The sequence below is a fragment of the Diabrotica virgifera genome, chromosome 3 (assembly GCF_917563875.1).
Source record: "Diabrotica virgifera virgifera chromosome 3, PGI_DIABVI_V3a".
NCBI classification, from domain to species: Eukaryota; Metazoa; Arthropoda; class Insecta; order Coleoptera; family Chrysomelidae; genus Diabrotica; species Diabrotica virgifera.
In genome coordinates this window covers 243,156,968-243,179,798 of record NC_065445.1, presented here as the reverse complement: position 1 = coordinate 243,179,798, position 22,831 = coordinate 243,156,968, and the positions used below count along the sequence as shown (strand labels likewise).

At 32.5% G+C, this 22,831-nt stretch overlaps 2 protein-coding genes across 5 annotated transcripts in view; one reads left to right on the top strand and one right to left on the bottom strand.

Annotated features, from left to right (window-relative positions):
• LOC114328259 (protein zyg-11 homolog B) overlaps nucleotides 1-8,523 on the bottom strand; it is a 62,600-nt gene extending 54,077 nt beyond the window's left edge. Inside the window, exons 1-2 of one of the 3 annotated variants that reach the window (XM_050646002.1) lie at nucleotides 8,365-8,523; nucleotides 7,903-8,311 (exon numbers count right to left, since the gene is read on the bottom strand). In XM_050646002.1, the coding sequence (XP_050501959.1) occupies nucleotides 7,903-8,305 (403 nt within the window). In that variant the 5' untranslated portion in view covers nucleotides 8,306-8,311; nucleotides 8,365-8,523. Of the gene's footprint in view, nucleotides 1-951; nucleotides 1,361-1,413; nucleotides 1,572-7,902; nucleotides 8,312-8,364 lie in introns of those variants that run through there. The other 2 variants (XM_050646003.1, XM_028277059.2) reach the window with 2 other exon arrangements.
• LOC114328260 (zinc finger protein 226-like) lies at nucleotides 1,659-21,921 on the top strand. Of its 2 annotated transcripts, none has more exons than XM_050646005.1 (2): nucleotides 1,659-2,341; nucleotides 19,794-21,921. In XM_050646005.1, exons 1-2 carry the CDS (start codon nucleotides 1,891-1,893, stop codon nucleotides 21,122-21,124), a joined length of 1,782 nt encoding a protein of 593 aa, XP_050501962.1. In that variant the 5' UTR covers nucleotides 1,659-1,890; the 3' UTR covers nucleotides 21,125-21,921. The 2 variants fall into 2 exon arrangements, with proteins under 2 accessions (XP_050501962.1, XP_028132862.2); XM_028277061.2 differs by lacking the exon at nucleotides 1,659-2,341 and adding an exon at nucleotides 8,610-9,292.
• The last annotated feature ends 910 nt before the right edge of the window (nucleotides 21,922-22,831 follow it).

Here is a 22,831-nt window from a genome sequence, read left to right as displayed (position 1 = left end):
GTCGCAAAATGTGAAGCAACAGTAAAACAAACAAAGATTTCAGAATATTTTAAATTGATTCGATTGTACGAACACAAATCCCTCTTATATTGTCAAACAAAACATACAAATGAAATTTGAGAGTTGTACCATGAATTTTTATTTTTTTTTTAATGTTCTGTTAACCGTCTTTTCGATTATCTGCCATACCCTTGGTCCGGTGCCCTGATGGATAATCGAGGTTTTACTGTAAAACGTTTAATGTTGCAATGCTGATGACAGGATATTCATGAGAAACTGAGCTCCAAAATTCAAACAGTTTGTCCTTGTCGTATTGAAGCTTTAGGCTGGAATCACAGGACGATTCTGTCAGTTGAAGTCAGTTCTTCTTCCTCTGTTGAAAGTGTCGATGATGTGGATAACTGGAAAGGGTTTGTGACCCAGTCATATTACTCCAGATCTTCGGGAAAATATTTCTCAAAGTGTTCGCTCAATGACAACATGTGTTGTGTAAACATATTTTTTAAAGAGGGATCGAGGCTTTCTATCGATTTTTCGTGTAGAATAAATACCTTGTAAAGCAGGGAAACAGTCAATTTCTTGATCCCTTAATTTTCTCTTCCATAAGAGCAACTTCTTCTGAAGCCCAGTAATTTTATCTGCCAATTGCAGGATATGAGTATTGTAATTAATATATTTTCTGTAAAAAAAGTCCGCTCTGACACGCGACACCCCAGAGCGTCGCAATGCACAGTTTGGGAAGCCCTGACCTATACCAAGAGATTATAAAACAAAATTAAATATTGAGATTTCCAGGCTTTTTGTTACAAGAATATAAAAAATAGGTTTATATACAACCGAAATTTCAAATTATATGCACTTTATGTACACTTTTATAAAATTATGCAAAATTTTACATTTTTGCATTTTTTATGCTTGCATATTTGCCTAAGTCTAGTTATGTCTATTTACCTAAAATATCACCAATTCCAATTTTTGGCATATCTACACACTCTAATTGAACAATTTTATGTTCTTTCAGTATTTTTAAGCCAGTCTTGGTTATCTTGGATCTCTTTAACCTAATGGTTTTTAATTTTGTATTCAATTGGGTGAAAATTTGTAAAAGTGAATCACATAGCAGTCTTTTCTCCACGAACTTTTTGAGCAATTTTTCAGATACTTCTCTAATAAGGAAGATCTCAGGATCTTTAAATTTGTACACTGTAACTTCACCCCAATGATCACTCTCCTCGTCTTTCACCCATTCTGCACGCTCTATGTAAGTCAAAATATTTTCACAGAATGCCTCTAAGCAAAGTTCTTCCAAAGTATCGGGACTTTCAAACATCTTTCTGTTTTTGGATGAACTCATTCAATACTGAAATAAGATTATTTTAAATGATAATCTGCCATGTTATATTATATACATACCAAAATCATTTTCAAAATATAATTCTTTAGTCTTAAATCACAAGATCAATACGCTAAACTTTTAATAAACTAGAAAATAAATTACTACTTCATAAAAATAAAAACAATACAGATAAAGAATTCACTCTTAAATAGTAATATGTCAAATTTATCATATGGTATATAACCTCTTCTTCTTTTTCATATCGGACCAACTAACCTATGCAACTAACCCGTAGCATAGTATGTATTTTTTTTATAGTAGTACTTCTTCTTCTTTTTCTTTTATTAGCATGCAACCTACTTTTTTTGACTGTTGACCAACGAACTGCCAATGTTAACTCACTTGTCATTTGTCATTTATAATTTAATTTAATATCTAAGCATATCAAATCAAAGATTGATTTGTTTTTAATTTAATAATTTAATCAGATTATAATATTTTACATGATCTTTACACATTGAAGCCATTATTTAAATAATACGTTTAAATTTGAAATGGAGTTAGGTAAAGATTCTATAAAAAGAAACCAAAACGTTTTAATATTTGACAAAGATGGTGATTCTCTAGAGAAATCTGTTAACATACAAATTAAATCAGAACTGGAAGAATGCAAGTCTGAAAGTAATTACACAGAGGATTCTTTATCAGACCCGTATTTTTCGGACGATATTAAAATAGAAGAACACACCTTACAATGTGAAATAAGTAGTTCATTCCACATCATTAGCAAGCAAGAAGTTAAGACAGAAATCAAAAGAGAACTGGATGAAGATAATTTAGAAGTAAATCATGGCTGTGAATCTCGATTTAAAAGTATGAATGTGAAAGAATTAGACTCTGACAAAGATGTAAAATTACAGATAGGAGCTTCAACTGAGATGCATCATGAAGAACATTGTAGAAGTACGGAAACATCAAAATTATTGTCCATCATTGGCAAACAAAGTAAGTTTTAGTCTATGTAAACTGCCCTACTAAGCGAAAAGAGGTATATATAGTTTAGCTCTCCAGGCCTAGAAGGCCCATGGCTTGGTTTACTATTCCTTTCCAATCTCTCCTATTTGCTGCTTTATTTTTCCAATTTGTGATTTTCAGTTCTTCTATGTCTTTTTCAACATCTTTCTTCCATCTGGTTTTCGGTCTACCTTTCTTCTTCTTTCCTCCTATTCCTCCCGTTAGTATTTTTTTGGGAAGTCTCGTGTTTGGCATCCTTTGGATATGTCCCAACCATCTCAGTCTTTGTGATTTTACGATCCCTACTATGTTTGGTTCACCATACATCCTCTCCAATTCCACATTTGGTCTTCTTATCCACATTCCATTCCATATCTTTCCGCCAAATATTTTTCTTAGGACTTTTCTTTCCCATACTTTAAGCATGACTTGCTCGGATTTGTTCATCGTCCATGTTTCACTGGCATACAAGACTATAGGTCTTATCACTGTCTTGTATATTCTTATCTTAGCCCCTCTAGATATGTTCTTATTTCTCAATAAGTTGTTTAGAGCAAAGATACAACGATTACCAGCCATAATTCTCGCTTGGATTTCTTCTTTTATATTTGGTCTCCTAGTGAATGTCGCTCCTAGATATTGGAATCTCTCTACTTCCTCGAATTTATATATTTTTGCCTCTGTTTTTATTGTCAGGTATTGTCCTTGTGTGTATTCTCGTTTTGTCCATTCCATATATTTAGTCTTTTCTTCGTTTATGTATATCCCTTTCTTTCTTCCTATCGCCTCTAGTCTTTTTAGTATTTCTTGTAATTCTTGTTTGCTTCTGGCTATCATTACTATGTCATCAGCGAATGCCAAGCATTGGTGTTTTCGTTGGTATACAAGTCCTGTCCTGTTAATTTCGGCTTCTCTGATGACTATTTCAAGAAGGATACTAAACAACAGTGATGACAGTGGGTCTCCTTGTCGTACCCCTTCACCGACCCTAAACTTATCTGTTTCCTTTCCATTTATTTTAACCCTGTTCTCTGTTTCTCTGAGTGTAACTTTTACCATCTTTATTAATTTTTTACTAATTCCAATTTCACATAGTGCTTTGTATATTTCTTTTCGCTTAACTCTGTCAAAAGCTTGTTTAAAGTCAATGAATAGGGCCATTGTAGATTTTCCGTATTCGTAGCTTTCCGCTTGTATCTCACGCAGCAGGAAAATTTGATCCACCGTGCTGCGTCCTCTTCTGAATCCACATTGATATTCTCCTATGTCATTATCTATCTTTTGTGTTATCTTGTCTTTTATATGTACTGCAAGTATTTTATATGCAACGTTTAGTAGGGCTACTCCCCTGTAATTATGGCATAAACTTTTGTCGCCTTTTTTGTGAATTGGACACAGTGTGGCTTCAGTCCATTCTTTTGGTATGTGTTCTTGTTCCCAAATTTCTTTTATCAGCTTTTCCAAATGCTTAATTAGTACTGGTCCTCCATATTTAAACATTTCAGCTGTTATTTCATCCTTACCTGGGCTCTTGTTTTTCTTTAGTTTTTCTATTATTTCTTTTATTTCTTTTTCATTAGGCGGTCTTTCCTGCATTTCTTCTTGATCAATATTTTCATTCGGTCCTTCTTCTTCTTCTTCTGCATATTCTGTTGTGGGAATTTCATTTAGAAGCTCTTCGAAGTATTCTCTCCATCTGCTCAGTATTTCTTCGTCGCTTACTAAATTCCTTCCATTTTTGCTTTTGTAGTGTACAGGTTTTCTTTGGAACCCCTTTTTCTCATTTTTTACTCCTTGATATAAGTTCCTGACTTCTCCATTTTTATAGTTTTCTTCTATGCATTTCAATTTATCTTCGTTGTACTTTCTTTTCTTTACTCTTATGATTCTTTTAGTTCGTTTTCTTTGTTCGTTGTATTGTATCTCCATCTCTGGTGTTTTCACTTGCATCATTTTGAGTCTTAACTTATTTCTTTCATCCAGTTCTATTTTACATTCTTCATCAAACCATTCTTTGAATCCATCTTTTATATTTCTATTACTGACTTGCGCTGCTTTGGTCATACATACTTTTATTTGCGTCCATTTTTGTTCGATGTTTTCATTTTCTGCAATATTTTCCAGTTCTCTAGTGACTAGTCTTTCATATTTACTTTGTTCTTCTTCTGACAGTAGTCTAATAGGTTTAGTTACTTTGTACCTTTTTTTCTGTTGATTTCTAAGAACTGGTATAACCTGTTTAAGTTGTATTCCGACTATAAAGTGATCTGTGTCTGCATCCGGTCCTCTATATGTTCTTATGTTCTTTATACATTTTTCCATGTCTTTTTCGATGAGCACATGATCTATTTGATTTATGGTTTTTCCATCTGGTGATCTCCATGTTCCTTGATATATTCTTTTGTGTTGAAAGTACGTGCTCATAACGATCATGTTTTTTTCTTTTGCAAAATCTATTAAGAGGTGACCATTTTCATTCGTTGTTTCATGCAGACTATATTTTCCTATGGTGGGTGTGTATATTTCTTCTTTTCCTATTTTGGCATTAGCATCACCTAGTACTATTTTTATATCGTATTTGGGAATATTTTCGAATACTGTATCTATTTGACTGTAGAAGTCTTCCTTTATCTCTATGTTTTTCTCTTCAGTCGGTGCATGTATGTTTATAAATGTTATTTTTTGGTATTTTCCTCTTATTCTTAGTATGCATATTCTCTCTGAAATTGGTTTAAAGTCAACGATTAGATCTTTCAGCTTTTTATTTACTACAAATCCTGTGCCTAACATTCTATTTTCGCCTCCGCTATTGAAAAATAAATAGTCATTTATTTCCATTGAGTTTTGGCCTAGTTGTTTCGTTTCTTGTAGTGCTACTATTTCGAATTTATATTTTTTACATTCATCTACTAGGTGTTTCAGTTTTCCTTCTTCGTATGTTCCTCTTACATTCCATGTTCCTACTAATATATGTTCTTTTATGGGCTGCTTTTCATTAATAATCTGTACATTTTGTCTATTTCGTGTACCTGTACTTTGCCATGTCATCTCCGTTTTTTCAGTCTGCTTTCGTTGTATTGCTAGTTTTTTGGTTGTATATTTTTCTCTTTTATGAGTTGTTGTTGGTTGTTATTCCATGTCCATATTTCACCATTAATGATTAGCTTCTGGTATCCTATTTTTACATTTTTTCCATTATGCCTCTCTACCATAGCCTTGCTTCTAATTTCTTTCTGAATAATTCTTTCTTCTTTTGACATATCATCATTAATATAGATTCTTTCGTCCTTTTTGGTTTTTAATTTACTTTTATTTTTCATTACTTCTATTTTGTTTTTCACGCTGTTGAGTTCCACTATGACAGTATTTTCTCCTATTTTCCTTGCTCCATTTACATCTACTGAAACTTGTAGCTCTTTTTCCATAAAATTCTCCATAGCCCCTCGTAAAACTTTCTGATCATTTGTATCAATTTTTATTCCTTGTATTATTACATTTTTTCTCTTTCTTTCTCTTTCCAATTTCTCTATTTTTTCATTTGCTATACTAATTTCTTTTTCTAATTGACCTATTTGTTTTATAGCTTTTTCGTTTGTTTCTCGCAGCTTTTTTATTTCATCTTTGTAGCCGCTTTGTTGATCTTTCAGTTCTTTAATTTCATTCTTTAGTTGTGTGATTTCGTCTCCAGATCTATATTGTTCTTTTTTTATGTCTTTTATATCCATTGCTAATTCCCTCATCATTTTCATCATTTGTTCCATTCCACTTATGTTATCTTCATCTGTTTTTTGTGATGTTCTAGCTGTTATTTTTGATTTTTTGCTGGGATGTTCCTCCTCTTCCCTTCTCCTTTTCATTTCATCATCTAATTCGCTATCTGAACTCATTGTTCTTAATTCCTAGTTATTTTTCGTGCTAGAGTTATTAGTCAATGCGTCACGGGTGAAGTTTCGTGGAGAACTCTACTCACAGTTCAAATTCCCACCCGCACCCGCGCTAGCCGTTACTAATTTTCCAGCACTTTTATTCCTAGGTAAAAAAAAACTATTTGAACATTTATATTTTTATTTTTAATGTGAGGGATGTGCTTGCTTTTTTGACCACAGCTTATGAAACCGGGGCTCCAATTTTAAAATGGTCACTCTCATTTCTATTTCTAAGTTTATGTTTGACCTGTACTTGTTTTTAATTACTGTCACTGCAGAAAAGTCCGTTTCGCACAAGTACTGTCACCTCTCCATTAACTGTCACCTCTGTTAACCATCAGGGCACATACAGACGTTGTATTTACTACATAAGCAAAAATTTTAATGTAAAAAAATAAAAAAAAAAGTTAATTTGATTTGTGATGAGGACACAAACGGCTATCCATTGATGACAGATAAAGAAATCGTTGAAATGACAACAAAGGCAGACCAAAGAGATTCAGAAGCTGACACAGACTTGGAATTTGACTGTAGATATGTTGATGAACCTATTTTAACTGACAAAGGTTTGCGTAAATAATCTAGAGAAGCTGCACTGCATTCATCGAGTGGTATTCTCAACAAGAAGCCAATAAAGTAGATTGCATGATCTTATGCCGATTAAGAAATTCAGCCGTCGCAAAATGTGAAGCAACAGTAAAACAAACAAAGATTTCAGAATATTTTAAATTGATTCGATTGTACGAACACAAATCCCTCTTATATTGTCAAACAAAACATACAAATGAAATTTGAGAGTTGTACCATGAATTTTTATTTTTTTTTTAATGTTCTGTTAACCGTCTTTTCGATTATCTGCCATACCCTTGGTCCGGTGCCCTGATGGATAATCGAGGTTTTACTGTAAAACGTTTAATGTTGCAATGCTGATGACAGGATATTCATGAGAAACTGAGCTCCAAAATTCAAACAGTTTGTCCTTGTCGTATTGAAGCTTTAGGCTGGAATCACAGGACGATTCTGTCAGTTGAAGTCAGTTCTTCTTCCTCTGTTGAAAGTGTCGATGATGTGGATAACTGGAAAGGGTTTGTGACCCAGTCATATTACTCCAGATCTTCGGGAAAATATTTCTCAAAGTGTTCGCTCAATGACAACATGTGTTGTGTAAACATATTTTTTAAAGAGGGATCGAGGCTTTCTATCGATTTTTCGTGTAGAATAAATACCTTGTAAAGCAGGGAAACAGTCAATTTCTTGATCCCTTAATTTTCTCTTCCATAAGAGCAACTTCTTCTGAAGCCCAGTAATTTTATCTGCCAATTGCAGGATATGAGTATTGTAATTAATATATTTTCTGTAAAAAAAGTCCGCTCTGACACGCGACACCCCAGAGCGTCGCAATGCACAGTTTGGGAAGCCCTGACCTATACCAAGAGATTATAAAACAAAATTAAATATTGAGATTTCCAGGCTTTTTGTTACAAGAATATAAAAAATAGGTTTATATACAACCAAAATTTCAAATTATATGCACTTTATGTACACTTTTATAAAATTATGCAAAATTTTACATTTTTGCATTTTTTATGCTTGCATATTTGCCTAAGTCTAGTTATGTCTATTTACCTAAAATATCACCAATTCCAATTTTTGGCATATCTACACACTCTAATTGAACAATTTTATGTTCTTTCAGTATTTTTAAGCCAGTCTTGGTTATCTTGGATCTCTTTAACCTAATGGTTTTTAATTTTGTATTCAATTGGGTGAAAATTTGTAAAAGTGAATCACATAGCAGTCTTTTCTCCACGAACTTTTTGAGCAATTTTTCAGATACTTCTCTAATAAGGAAGATCTCAGGATCTTTAAATTTGTACACTGTAACTTCACCCCAATGATCACTCTCCTCGTCTTTCACCCATTCTGCACGCTCTATGTAAGTCAAAATATTTTCACAGAATGCCTCTAAGCAAAGTTCTTCCAAAGTATCGGGACTTTCAAACATCTTTCTGTTTTTGGATGAACTCATTCAATACTGAAATAAGATTATTTTAAATGATAATCTGCCATGTTATATTATATACATACCAAAATCATTTTCAAAATATAATTCTTTAGTCTTAAATCACAAGATCAATACGCTAAACTTTTAATAAACTAGAAAATAAATTACTACTTCATAAAAATAAAAACAATACAGATAAAGAATTCACTCTTAAATAGTAATATGTCAAATTTATCATATGGTATATAACCTCTTCTTCTTTTTCATATCGGACCAACTAACCTATGCAACTAACCCGTAGCATAGTATGTATTTTTTTTATAGTAGTACTTCTTCTTCTTTTTCTTTTATTAGCATGCAACCTACTTTTTTTGACTGTTGACCAACGAACTGCCAATGTTAACTCACTTGTCATTTGTCATTTATAATTTAATTTAATATCTAAGCATATCAAATCAAAGATTGATTTGTTTTTAATTTAATAATTTAATCAGATTATAATATTTTACATGATCTTTACACATTGAAGCCATTATTTAAATAATACGTTTAAATTTGAAATGGAGTTAGGTAAAGATTCTATAAAAAGAAACCAAAACGTTTTAATATTTGACAAAGATGGTGATTATCTAGAGAAATCTGTTAACATACAAATTAAATCAGAACTGGAAGAATGCAAGTCTGAAAGTAATTACACAGAGGATTCTTTATCAGACCCGTATTTTTCGGACGATATTAAAATAGAAGAACACACCTTACAATGTGAAATAAGTAGTTCATTCCACATCATTAGCAAGCAAGAAGTTAAGACAGAAATCAAAAGAGAACTGGATGAAGATAATTTAGAAGTAAATCATGGCTGTGAATCTCGATTTAAAAGTATGAATGTGAAAGAATTAGACTCTGACAAAGATGTAAAATTACAGATAGGAGCTTCAACTGAGATGCATCATGAAGAACATTGTAGAAGTACGGAAACATCAAAATTATTGTCCATCATTGGCAAACAAAGTAAGTTTTAGTCTATGTAAACTGCCCTACTAAGCGAAAAGAGGTATCTGTAATTTATATTTTTTCTGATAATCATTCATACAGTGTGTCCACGGATCGGGTCCCCAAGAGGAAATACTTTTTTATTTTCAATTTTAGCGAAAAATGTCATTCTTGATAAAAAGTTTTGCTTGTTCTAAAACCCCAGAAAATGAAATAAAATTCAAGTTTTTCAAAACCTGCTTAATTTTTTAGCCAATTTTATGTAAATCCCTATACATTTTTGCACTAAGTTCGAAATCGTAACAATAATCTAGTGTTGTCAAATGTAGCTTTAACTGTCACCTCCAATAAATAATTTGCGAATTGTCATTCTTTTTCAACAAGTAAATGTTAAGCATCCAACAAAGAATTTATCTTGTAAAGTGTTACGGAATTGGAATGACAATTCGCAAATTATAATTATTTATCGGAGTTGACAGTTCTTAAGCTACATTGTAGTTTAACAACACTAGATTATTGTTACGATTTCGAACTTAGTGCAAAAATGTATAGCAAATTACATAAAATTAGCTACAAAATTAAGCAGGTTTTGAAAAACTGAAATTTTATTTTGTTTTACGAGGTTTTAGAATAAGCAAAACTTTTTATCAAGAATGACATTTTTCGATCGGATAGCTCAGTGCGACTAGAGGCTGACCCACGCTTCACTCCACCGTGAGGTACGTGAGTTCAAGCCCAGCCCAGGCCATCGGAAAACAAAAAGGCTAATGAGTCAGTATAAAATTCTAAATATGAATCTGGCGCTTAGACTGGAATATGCAGGCATCTGATCGAACTATGAGGGAGCAGTATGGCAAGGGATAAGGGCTTGCGGCTCAGTGATACTCCCCCATAGATCCCAACCGAAGGGCATTGACGCCTAAGAACGGTGTATACATACATGACATTTTTCGCTAAAATTGAAAATAAAAAAAGTTTTTCCTCTTGGGCACCCCATCCGTGGACACAGTGTATATTGAACTCATATATTGAGTTCAAAAATTCTATATATTTTTCTATTACTGTATGGTCCAATTTACACTTAGCATGAAAATTAACGCACCACTTTAGAAATGGGACATTTTTGATATCTCGACGCTGTCAAGCCAAAACGGCATTAACGACATTAACTTGATTTTGCAGGAAACACAAAAACTGATTATTTTTATTTTTACCAATTCTGCTTATCTGCACAGTGATTCAAAAAAATTGGTGATTTTTTTTTCAAATTTTAATATATTGTGAACATTAATGTGACTGAAAATACTGTCTGAAATAAATTAAAAACTATAAAATGGCGCTTATGTCCAATCAAGATATAACATTGGTGAATATGCCAAACTTACCTCTGACGTTTGTGTCGATCGCATCGTTGTAAGGTTAGTCAATATGGCGCTTAAAAGGGATATATGCCATTAACGAAAAAAGAAACGAAAATCAAAAATTGTCGTTTATGCCAACAATAAAAATGATGAAATTACGAAGATTTTTGATAGGGTTTATTCTTTATTAATCAAAAATACATTCCAAGTTAAAAACAAAACCTTAAATTCTTTAAACATGTTTTGGTGCTAGGATGAAATACTTAAAAGTAAATATGAAATACTTAAAAGTGCATATCTAATAATAAGTAGTGGATTCTAATTCATAATCACTGTCAATATTAATTTGGTTCAACATCCGTATTGATTTGATTGCTTGTATTTTCCTTATTTTGATCACTACTTATACCGGCATCCAAACCATTATCTGCTGCTAAGTTGAAACATGATGTGAGATCGTGACTAAATATTTCTTCTTCTACTGCAACGTCTGGTGGTTCCTCAAAGATGATAATGTCATTGCTAAAAGCTTCTGCAATGTTGGCATTATAAATGCCATAAACCTCTAAGGGAAATATAGAGGGATTATTGTCAGTCAGTATATCATTTTGTACTGATTCGGTATATGTTTTATTTTCATTTAGTAAGGGTATTATTTTTTTAATTCTGCTATTCATGTGCAACAAAAAAATGGCATAAACGCCAAAAATCGATCGCCATTTTTAGCTATATAAAATTGATTTGAACTCTGTGCTGTATTACAAAATGAATTGTTCATCACACTAGCACAAAGTTACAATAGAATATTTTAAAATAAACTTTTTATTTGCGCAATTTTTAAATAAGAAACCTGCATAAGAATACCATTGAGGAATGGCACTTGTGTCAACCACGATATAAATATGTGGTTTTGGCATAAACGCCTCATAGTTTTTAAAGAAATTCAGTGTGTTTACGCTTCAAATATCAATACAAATTGAAAATATTGCAAAGCTAGATAATACCATGTTACTTATCCATAAAAATTGTAAAAATACATACCTTTACTATTATTACTGGACCGAAATGTACACAATGATAATCTTACGGGCACTGGCGATTATGTCAATCGGTGTTCACGTGCGTGACTAGACTGGCGTTTATAAAAATTTTAAACCTATATTACACCTATTTCACTTTTTCTGCGGTTATTCCGCGTTGACTGTCTGGTGCGGAAATTAAAATCCTATTTTTTAGTGCAGCTAACTAAAAAGTGGTCATTTTGGCGTTTATGCCGTTTTGGCTTGGCAGCGTCGATCTCTTATTTCTTAAACCTGTTGTCCGATTTTAGTGATTTTTTAATATGTTATAGCTGTATTATTCAAGAATATCAGTGTAATAATATTGTTGCTAAACAGATATAGTATTTTTACTACAAAAGCGATATTACGTAGGTCAAAATTTTTGACGTAAGAGAACTGTCAAAACATTAGAATGTGACATTAGAATGTGAAAAGTCACATTCTAATGTTTATTATAAACATGGCAATAATGAAAAGTCACATTCTAATGTTTTGACAGTTCTCTTACGTCAAAAATTTTAACCTACGTAATATCGCTTTTGTAGTAAAAATACTATAAGTGTCATTGTATACCGGGTGTAACAATGATAGTGTGTTTTTTCCTCAAAGTTTGGAACACCCTGTGGAATATTCTATAGCGTATATAAAATTATGAAATTAAAACTTAACTATAGCCTTTCTGTAGGCTTTCTTAACATTCTGCTTTTTGATTCATTCGCTTATGTTGGATAATAAAAAAGTTGATACTTTAACAACTTTATTATTCCAAACCATAATCTGAGAAATAATAACTTGTTCCATGTACCTCATCATTCAACAAACTATGGTCTTAACTCACCAATAGATAGAACTTTAAGTCGCCTGAATGATTTGGACATCGATTTATTCTCTTCTTCCAGTCGAGTATTTAAAAACCGACTAAAATCAATTTTTCCGGTCAGCACTTATGTTTAATATTTAATATTTAATATTATATTTTCAGTGGATTTGTTAATTTTTGCCATGGATAATGCTTTTGTATTATGTAATGTGTTAATTTTTTATTGTCTGTAGTTAGTTGATTAATGTCAGTTTATATTATATTATTATGTATTGTCACGGCATAACGTGGATTGTGTGTATGTTAAATTTAGTTTTATTGTAATGTACTTACTACAGTTTTATGCTGTCACACTTTCATTTAATTCATTTAATTTTATTTTTAGTTTTTTACTGTTTTACTGGACTTTACTAATACTACTTTTACTTCTACTTATTGTTTATATATGTATATTTTTTTTTTAAATTGGGGAAACCCGTAAATAAATAAATAAATAAATAACTAGCAATGTTCTTCATCAATACAGGGTGTTTCTAAATAAGTGCGACAAACTTTGAGGGGTAATTCTGCATGAAGAATAATGACAGTTTGCTTTATAAACATATGTCCACAAATGCTTCGTTTACGAGATACAGGATGTTGAATTTTTTCTTACAAACTGATGATTTATTTATTGCTCTAAAACCAGTTGAGATATGCAAATGAAATTTGGTAGGTTTTAAGAGGTAGTTATTGGCATTGCGCATTTTTTGGCATACAATTAGGAATTTTATATTCACCATTGGCATGCATACAGGTAAGATGACCGGGTAATATGATCTGTATGCACGCCAATGGTGAATGTAAAATTCTTATTTGTATGTCAGAAAATGCGCAATAATTACCTCTTAAAACCTGCCAAATTTCATTTAAATATCTCAACCGGTTTTAGAGCAATAAATAAATAGTCAGTTTGTAAGAGAAAATTCAACATCCAGTATCTCGGAAACGAAGCATTTGCTGACATATATTTATAAAGCAAACGGTTATTATTTTTTCATGCAGAATTACCCCTTAAAGTTTATTGCACTTATTTAGAAACACCCTGTATTGATGAAGAATGTTGCTAGTTGTTAAAGTACCTAATTTTTTTATTTTCCAATATAAGCGAATGAATCAAAAAGCAAAATGTTAATACAGCCTAAGGCTACAGTTGAGTTTCAATTTCAATATTTTATTTATGCTAGAATATTCCACATGGTCTTCCAAACTTTGAGGAAAAAACACACTATCATTGTTACACCTGGTATACAATGACACTTATCTGTTTAGCAAAAATATTATTACACTGGTATTCTTGAAGAATAAAGCTATAACATATTAAAAAAATCACTAAAATCGGTCAACAGGTTTAGGAAATACAAGACATCAAAAATGTCCCATTTTTAAGGTAATTTTGATGGTTAGTGTATTATGAGGTATACTTCCACAGTTTCTATGTGGGTTTGAAGCATGTATGAAGGTGTATTTTGTAACGAGATCGTTGCATTGTTGCTCCAGGTACTTAGAATAGAAGAGAATAGAATAATTTTTATTTGCATAAAATTTTTACATATTTGAGCAAATATCATCAATTAAAGGTAAAAGTAAAAAGAAAAAGAGATTGTATAAATCTAAAGTACATACATAGAACAATTATCATAATTAAAATTAAAAATTAGACATTACGTGTTACAAAAACAAGAACAACTAATACTCCAGGTATTCCACCACAGTATATGGTTCTACAATGACCAGATATTTAAATAACTCTTTTAAATCTTTCAAATTGAATCTCTTGTTTTAACGCTGATGGTAACGTGTTGTGGAATTTAATACAGGCATATAGTGGACTCCGTTCTGTTAGAGTAAGCCTGTGTCTAGGGATAGTTAGGTTTAGAGCTCTTGTGTGATGGGTATGATTGGGGATGTAATGGTTAAATAATGAAGGGTTCTTAAAAAGAAACTTCATAAATGTAGATGGCTGGAAAAGTAAGTATATTTAGTAGTTTAAATTTCCCCCTGCATGAGTCCTTGATTTTCATCCCAAGAATAATCCGTATTACTTTTTTCTGAATGATAAGAAGCTGTGATGTTGCCACTGCATTTCCCCATAACATGATTCCATAACCTGAGAATAAAAGTTAGCATAATAAACAGTAAGAAGAGTATCCTGCTGTAAGTACTCTTTAAGCACTCTTATTGAGTAGCATGCAGAGTTCAGTTTTTTACATAATTGCAATAGGTGTACATCCCACTGCAGATATTGGTCAATGTAGATAACCAGAAATTTGACAGAGTTGGATGTTTCTATGTGGTCTGATTGAATATTTACCATATTCGTGATTGGACCTCGAGACTGAATGGTTCTAAAATATATGAAGACAGTCTTATCACAGTTCAACAATAATTTATTCCCAGCAAACCATCTCTCAGCCCTCTCCAGATTTTCACCTGTTTTTAAGAGCAACTCTTCAACAGTTTTGGCCCAAATCAGATAATTTGAGTCATCTGCAAAATTAATAAGGCTAGATGACAGGGCACAAAATATCCATGATATTTATATAAATATCAAAATATCGGATATATATGATATATATCCGATATATATTAAAAATGTGATATTTATATGATATTTATATTTTGGAAAACATTTCAATAGAGAAACTAAATTGACCAAAATAAGAGTCTAATTGTAGAATGTAACAGTATAAAAGATATATTTTTACTTTAAATAAAAAATAAATATCTAATAAAAGATATATTTTTACTTAAATAAAAAATACAAAAATTTTTGTCAAAAATACAAACGTACGTATGGTAGTATGTTACATAAACAGAAAACAAAATGATAGGCGTATCCAAGTAACAATTAAATTAACTAAAAATATTGAAAACATTAACATAAACATATAGGTATTTCTATTTTTCCAAAATAACTTAAAATTCTGAACATTTAAAAAACAAAATCATTTAGAAAATTAATTAAGATGAAGGTTCAACATCGGAAGTGTCTGAATCAAAACCAGTAAAGCACCCAAAACTTAATTCTGCCTCTTCATTTTCACTTCTTTCAGTTTCTTCTTCAGGCCAAATCCATTCCAAATTGTCATTTTTTTGGTATGAAAAACTGTTTAAATATTCAAACATGAATACAAATTTAGCAGCCTTTTCTGTAAATTATTTATTTGGAATACCTAAATTATTTCGTAATTTGAAATGCACAAGTCCAAAGCTTGAAAAGCACCTTTCAATGCCTGCCGTTGAGGCTACTGCTGTAAGTAATTGGTTAATTCGTTCGAGAAATATGTTTTTATTAGGCCAAGCAGATTAAGCGTTTGGAACAGACTTCCACCATAATAATGGAGATGTTTTTTTTTAATTTGGACCATACATGAAAGACGGAAAAGGTTTAGACTTCGAAGTTAGGGCCATTACAAACGGAACAAAATATGTGTTGATTCCTGTAAACAAAATATGTGTTAAAGCCTGTTCTTTTTGTTCGGCAGTAAGTCTTTCTCCCAAAAAGCGATGGTCCAGTAAGTTTGTCAAACAATGAGGCGAACCTAGAGCCATATTCCTCCTTTTGTAATAAACGTTCTTAATTTGAATTGGTTGATCATTCAGGTCTTGACAGCAATTGTCGTTAAATCTCGTTGCATTCTATCAACTGCCACTGAAACAGGATGCAATATTTCTAGAAAGTCCTTAGCATTTGCCACAATGCCTTCTTATGTAAAAATTAGTACGAAATAAAATACTGATATATATCACGATATTTATAATATAAATATCATGATATATATCACGATATAGGTAAAAGTAAAAAGAAATAAAAAGTATGGATATATATCCTCGCGCCCTGCTAGATGATTCATCTGTTGCAGATTCGGCAAGATCATTGATGTATATAAGAAATAAAAAAGGTCCAAGAACACTTCCCTGGGGTACCCCCAACTCGAGGTTCAGTGCTTCTGAGAGTGTTCTCTCACCATTAGTTTCCAGACAAACTCTCTGTGACCTTCCTGTGATAAATGACTCTATCCAACATAAAGCTGGGCCTCGTATTCCATACTTGTCAAGTTTGATCAGCAGTATTTGATGATCTAAACTGTCAAATGCTTTTGACAGATCTAGAAAAGCTCCTAGTGTTTTGTTTTTTAGTTCCAAGTTTTCAAGTATTTTAGTAACAAAGCCAAATGTTGTATCAGTTGATTTGCCCTTTAGGAAACCATGCTGTATTTGTTTGAGAAGATTTTTTGACCTGAAGAAATTTTCAAGTCTATTATACATAGCTTTTCAAAAATCTTAGAGAAGGACGAGAGAAGACTGATGGGTCGATAATTTTCCACTTTAGTTGGATCACCTTTCTTGTGCAGTGGTTTCACCAGAGCTATCTTTAAATTTTGCGGAAAGTAGCCATATGTGAAGGAATTATTTATAATGTAAGAGGATAACTTTATTCATGTTCAACATACTTAATGATATTTGTGGAAATTCCATCATGACCAGAGCTATGTTTATTTTTTAGATTTTGAATTATTTTTAGAATTTCAGTTTCAGAAACAGAAAACAAAAACATACTTTCTGAGACAGGGCTGATATTAATGCTGAAGTTTTCTACCGGCTTGATTTTATTGACTGCATTTATAGCTGCATTTGCCATAAAAGTGTTGATTTCATTGGATAGATCATTTGACTCACCTTGTAAGCCCAGAACATTGGAGTTTTTTGAGTTCCCTTTAATTTCTTTGATTATTTGCCATGAAACTTTAGACTTGTTATCACTAGTTTCCAACCTTTTATGATAGTATAGTATAGTTGATCCAAAAGATGGCATAACCCAGACATCCAAAGTGAAAGTTATCCTGCAACACCAAATTGTTCTATATGGTCCACACAATGTCCAGAAAAAAGTCACACCATTTTGAACCTCGGGTTTGGGGGGGGGGGAGGGGGGAGAAATCGGTAAATTCGTAGTTTTTTGAGTTTTTCGTAAATATTTCTAAAACTATGCGGTTTAGCATGAACAACCCTCTATACAAAATTGCTCTACATTAAATTTGAAATAAAAAAGACCCTATGCATAATCTTTCTAAAATGAATGGTTCCAAAGTTACGGAGGTAGTATAGTATACCTGGTCCAAAAAAAAGGCCTAACCCAAACATAAAAAAAAAAATTTTTCCTCCAACACCAACATGTTCTATATGGTCCACATATTGTTCAGTAAAAAGTTACACCATTTTGAGCGTCCGGTTTGGGAGGGAGATGGGAGAGAAGCCGGTAAATTAGTAGTTTTTTTAAGTTTTTCGTCAATATTTCTAAAACTATGCTTTAGCGTAAACAATGTTATACACAAAAATGTTCTACATGAAATTTAAAACAAAAAATTTTCTATACGTAATTGTTATAAAATCAACGGTTCCAGAGTTACGGAGGGTGAAAAGTCGAGGTTTTCGATACTTTTTATATTTTTTGGGCAATATTTATGATATAACTATACCAAAAACCCAGACATCCAAAGTGAAAGTTATCCTCTAACACCAAATTGTTCTATATGGTCCACATAATGTTCAGAAAAAAGTCACACCATTTTGAGCATCGGGTTTGGCGGGGAGAGGGGGGAGAAATCGGTCTCGGTCGTGAGCGTCATAAAAAAATAAAAACCGCGACTTTGACCCCGTATAACTACCCTCGGCCCCCACTCTGGTTTCCGGCCGTTGGTGAAAGTCATGTACACAACTAATTCAACATATCCACGTATAGTTTTTCCATATTACTTATCACGCGCAAAATCCGCTCCCAGCTGTTAGACTATATTTAGAAGCTAATAATTAAGAATAGAAGAATAGAAGGGTAATTGAAGCTCAAATAACCCAAATTTAAATTTTTGCCTCATTTTAATAAATTAGTAGTCAAATGAAGAGAACAGCAAACCAAAATTATACTACTTATCAACGAGGGCCCTGGAAATAATTCATAGTTCCTATCGTCTTCGATTATATGGGAGTATAATATACAGTTCTATGTACAGTTACGACCACTGAATAGTTTACACCTTAATTTTTATATTGTAATACTGTAAATACTGTCGTACGGATCTGATAAATGTCAAAAGTCAAAAAATTTCAAAAAGTCAATACTTGCCAAAATTTTCGCGTGTTGAAAAATAAAATAAATCGATATCAAACTCATCCAAAAAAAACTTCTTTGCATACTTTCCATTTTGTTAATATTTTTTATTTAGCTTAATGCCTCGACAACTAATGGCCCTTGACATTTTTGTTAAATTTTGTAAAATATATGTATATTATTTTGATTTTTTAATGTTAATCAACCTATTCTAGGTACACCACTGGTAACGTCACTTTGACGTAAAAGGTGCGTTTAAACGAGGTGAAATTTAAAAAAAATTGCCTCCTAGATACGTAAGCCTGTAAACTATTTAATGATCGTAACTGTACATTCGCAAATTTAATTTACCCTGACCCCTTAAAATCCTCCATAATTTTCCGCCCCCAAAAAATCCCACTACAATTTCTGCTCAGAAAAATTTCCCTAGACGCTTTCAAATTACCCAAAAATTGTGGGAAAATACACCAATCTGGCAACCCTGTGTCTATCTACCCTTCGAAACACCACCGAATCCAAACAGCTGTTCGCTGTTCGGTCATCGACGGTGGCCGACGACGGGTATTTACTTTTACGGTCATCACCCATACTGTAGCATGTTCCGAACGATCTCTCGCACTCACTCCAACTTGTACTATTTCTACATAAGGTTCTCTTTGTTACTTGAAACTTTATTCCTCAAAGGTTATTTCTAATATAACGTTGATGAAATAACTACCTCATAACTGTGACTGATACATCACACCGAATTTTATCTAAATAGTTATGGGCACGTTATTGCTGAGAAGTAATCTTAACTTTAACTCAAACGTTAAAGATAACTTCGGTCATCCATCACACGCCTGATTATCTAATGTCTCTGTGTTTTATTCTAATTTTCGATATAAATTAAAATCAAAACAAGATAGTTTTACTCATAATAAAAATCTCTGTACGGTTCTGTACGTTACTAGTATTGGACCTGTTTGTGCTGCCAATCGCATGACGTGAAATCCGGCAAATGCGCATTCCTATCTTAACCGTACTGCACTCCCAGTGTGAATCACACACTAGAGTTATTACATCTCCTATATTTATTAACTGCCATTTCTGCATGCAAAGTTCTATAACTTGATTTTTATTTTAGGTTTATGTCAGAACGAGGTTAAAACGAAATCAGGAAGAACGTTGGTAACTCACACTGCAAAAAAGCGTTATAAGTGCGAAATTTGTTCTAAGCAATTTAGTCGAGATAGAAATTTAAAAAATCATTTAAGGATACACACTGGAAAAACGCCTTATAAATGTGAAATTTGTTTTAAACAATGTAGCCAAATTGGACATTTAAAAAGTCATTTAAGGATACACACTGGAGAAAAGCCGTACAAGTGTGAAATTTGTTTTAAGCAATTTGGCCGAGATGATACTTTGAATCGTCATTTGAGAATACACACTGGGGAAATGCCTTATAAGTGTGACATTTGCTCTATCTCATTTAGTCGAAATGAGCTTTTGAAAAGTCATTTAAGAATACACACTGGAGAAAAACCTTACGAGTGTGAAATTTGTTTTAAGCAATTTATTGAAGCAGGTAAATTGAAAAGACATTTGAGAGTGCACACTCGGGAAATGCCTTATAAGTGTGACATTTGTTCTATCTCATTTAGTCGAAATGAGCTTTTGAAAAGTCATTTAAGAATACACACTGGAGAAAAACCTTACGAGTGTGAAATTTGTTTTAAGCAATTTATTGAAGCAGGTAAATTGAAAAGACATTTGAGAGTGCACACTCGGGAAATGCCTTATAAGTGTGATATTTGTTCTAAGCAATTTAGCGAAGCGGGAAATATGAAAAGTCATTTAAGAATACACACTGGGGAAAAACCTTACAAGTGTGAAATTTGTTGTAAGCAATTTAAGCAAGCAAGCACTTTGAGAAATCATTTAAAAGTGCACACTCGGCAAATGCCTTATAAGTGTGATATTTGTTCTAAGCAATTTAGCGAAGCGAGTAATATGAAAAGACATTTGAGAATACACACTGGAGAACAGCCTTATAAGTGTGAAATTTGTTCTAAGCAATTTAGTGAAACAGGTAGTTTGAAAACACATTTGAGGGTGCACACTGGGGAAAAACCTTATAAGTGCGAAGTTTGTTCTAAGCAATTTAGTGACACGGGACATTTGAAACAACATTTGAGAATACACACTGGGGAAATGCCTTATAAATGTGAAATTTGTTTTAAACAGTTCATTAGAAATGAACATTTAAAAAGTCATTTAAGAATACACACTGGAGAGAAGCCATACAATTGCGAAATTTGTTTTAAGCAGTTTTCTCAAACAAATAGTTTGAAAAGACATTTGAGAATACACACTGGGGAAAAACCTTATAAGTGTGAAATTTGTTCTATCTCATTTAGTCTAGGTGAGCGTTTGAAAAGACATTTAAGGATACACACTGGCGAAAAGCTTTAAAGGTGTGAAATTTGTTCTAAGCAATTTAGTCAGGCATGTCATTTGAGAATACACACTGGGAAAAAACCTTATAAGTGTGAAATTTCTTCTAAGCAATTTAGTGAAGCAGGATCTTTGAAAAGTCATTTCAGAATACACACTGGGGAAAAACCTTATAAGTGTGAAATTTGTTCTTAGCAATTTAGTGGAACGGGACATTTGAAACATTTGAAAATACACACTGGGTAAATGCCTTATAAATGTGAAATTTGTTCTAAGCACTTCACTAGAAATGGATATTTAAAAAGTCATTTAAGGCCATCGGTACATAATTCGCAAATATTTTACGGCTATCCCTACTTTTTCTGTCTTTACACGGCAAATTACGTGTAGTAAAATCAGTAAAATTCAAACTGGTATGAATATGTAAACATTACTATGGTTTGTTTTTAAACCAAGAGGAGTGATTCAAATTTACCGCGTTTTAATGCTTGTTTGTTATTGGTCCAACCCAGTAGCGTACTGATAGATCCGCGGGCCCTGTTGGGATGCGGGCCCCCCGCCCAATGAAAACACCCGTTGTATATCAAAAGTTTTTAAAGTTATACTTTTTTACGTTCGAGGGTGAAATTTTATAATTCCCTGGCGCATGCGCAGAGAGACAATATGTAGTTCGTTGCTAATCTTTCAAATTATGTATGTATCAGCGCAAATAAGTCATTAAAATAATATATTAGTATTTTTAGTAAATGTATTATTAATTATAATTTTTGTGTCTTTGGATTTGTCTTCCTCGGGAATAAAATATTTTATAATAATATTAAGTATATTTACTTTAAATTTTAAAGTATTTTTATACTTCACTTGGTCTATTAAATTTGTCGGTATGTATGAGAAATCTTGTAACCAGTCAAAGCAAAGGGAGTATAGCTCAGTGGTAGAGCGTTCGACCGGAGATCGAGAGGTCCCCGGTTCAAATCCGTGTGTTATCTAACTTTTTTTTTATTTTTAGTATTGTTTTAATAAAAATTTTTGGAAAGTTTCCTTATAGAAGACACCCAAAAAGGACGTTTTTGAGAGATTTCTCGATAGATTCTGTGCTACTGGTAATGTTGCATAGGTACGAAAAGTTAAATAAAAATAAATCATTTATTTTTGATGACGTCAACGAACTTGATGTCCTGCTTTCTGTTACGGAAAACCCAAATACTAGTACGAGAAAAATTTCGGGTCGATTGGAAATCAGTCAAACGAGTGTATGTAAAATACATAAGAAAAACCACTATCATCCGTATAAAACTCAACTACAACAGCATTAGACAGAACAGGAACGTTCAACTTTTCATTTATAAACTTTAGAATTTGGAGAAGATCCTAATTTTTTTTAGAATGTATTGTGTACAGACGAATTTACCTACTTTTAATAATAATCATCTAGTTAATAGACATAGCTTTCACTTCATTATGATACAGGAAACAAACATTGTACTGTTGTTCGCCAACACCGATGAAGTGTTAATGTTTGGGGCAGTATTCTGAGCGAGTACGTTATCGACCCATATTTTGTTGACGAAAATCTGAATGGAGCAACTTTTTTAAATTTCTTAAAACAAGTTTTTTGGATCCTTCTTAAAACCTTCCATTTAGCGTGCGAACAAACATGTGGCTCCAATTGGACGGAAGTCCTGCTTATTTTTGGCGTGATGTTAAGAACAACCTCAACATAAA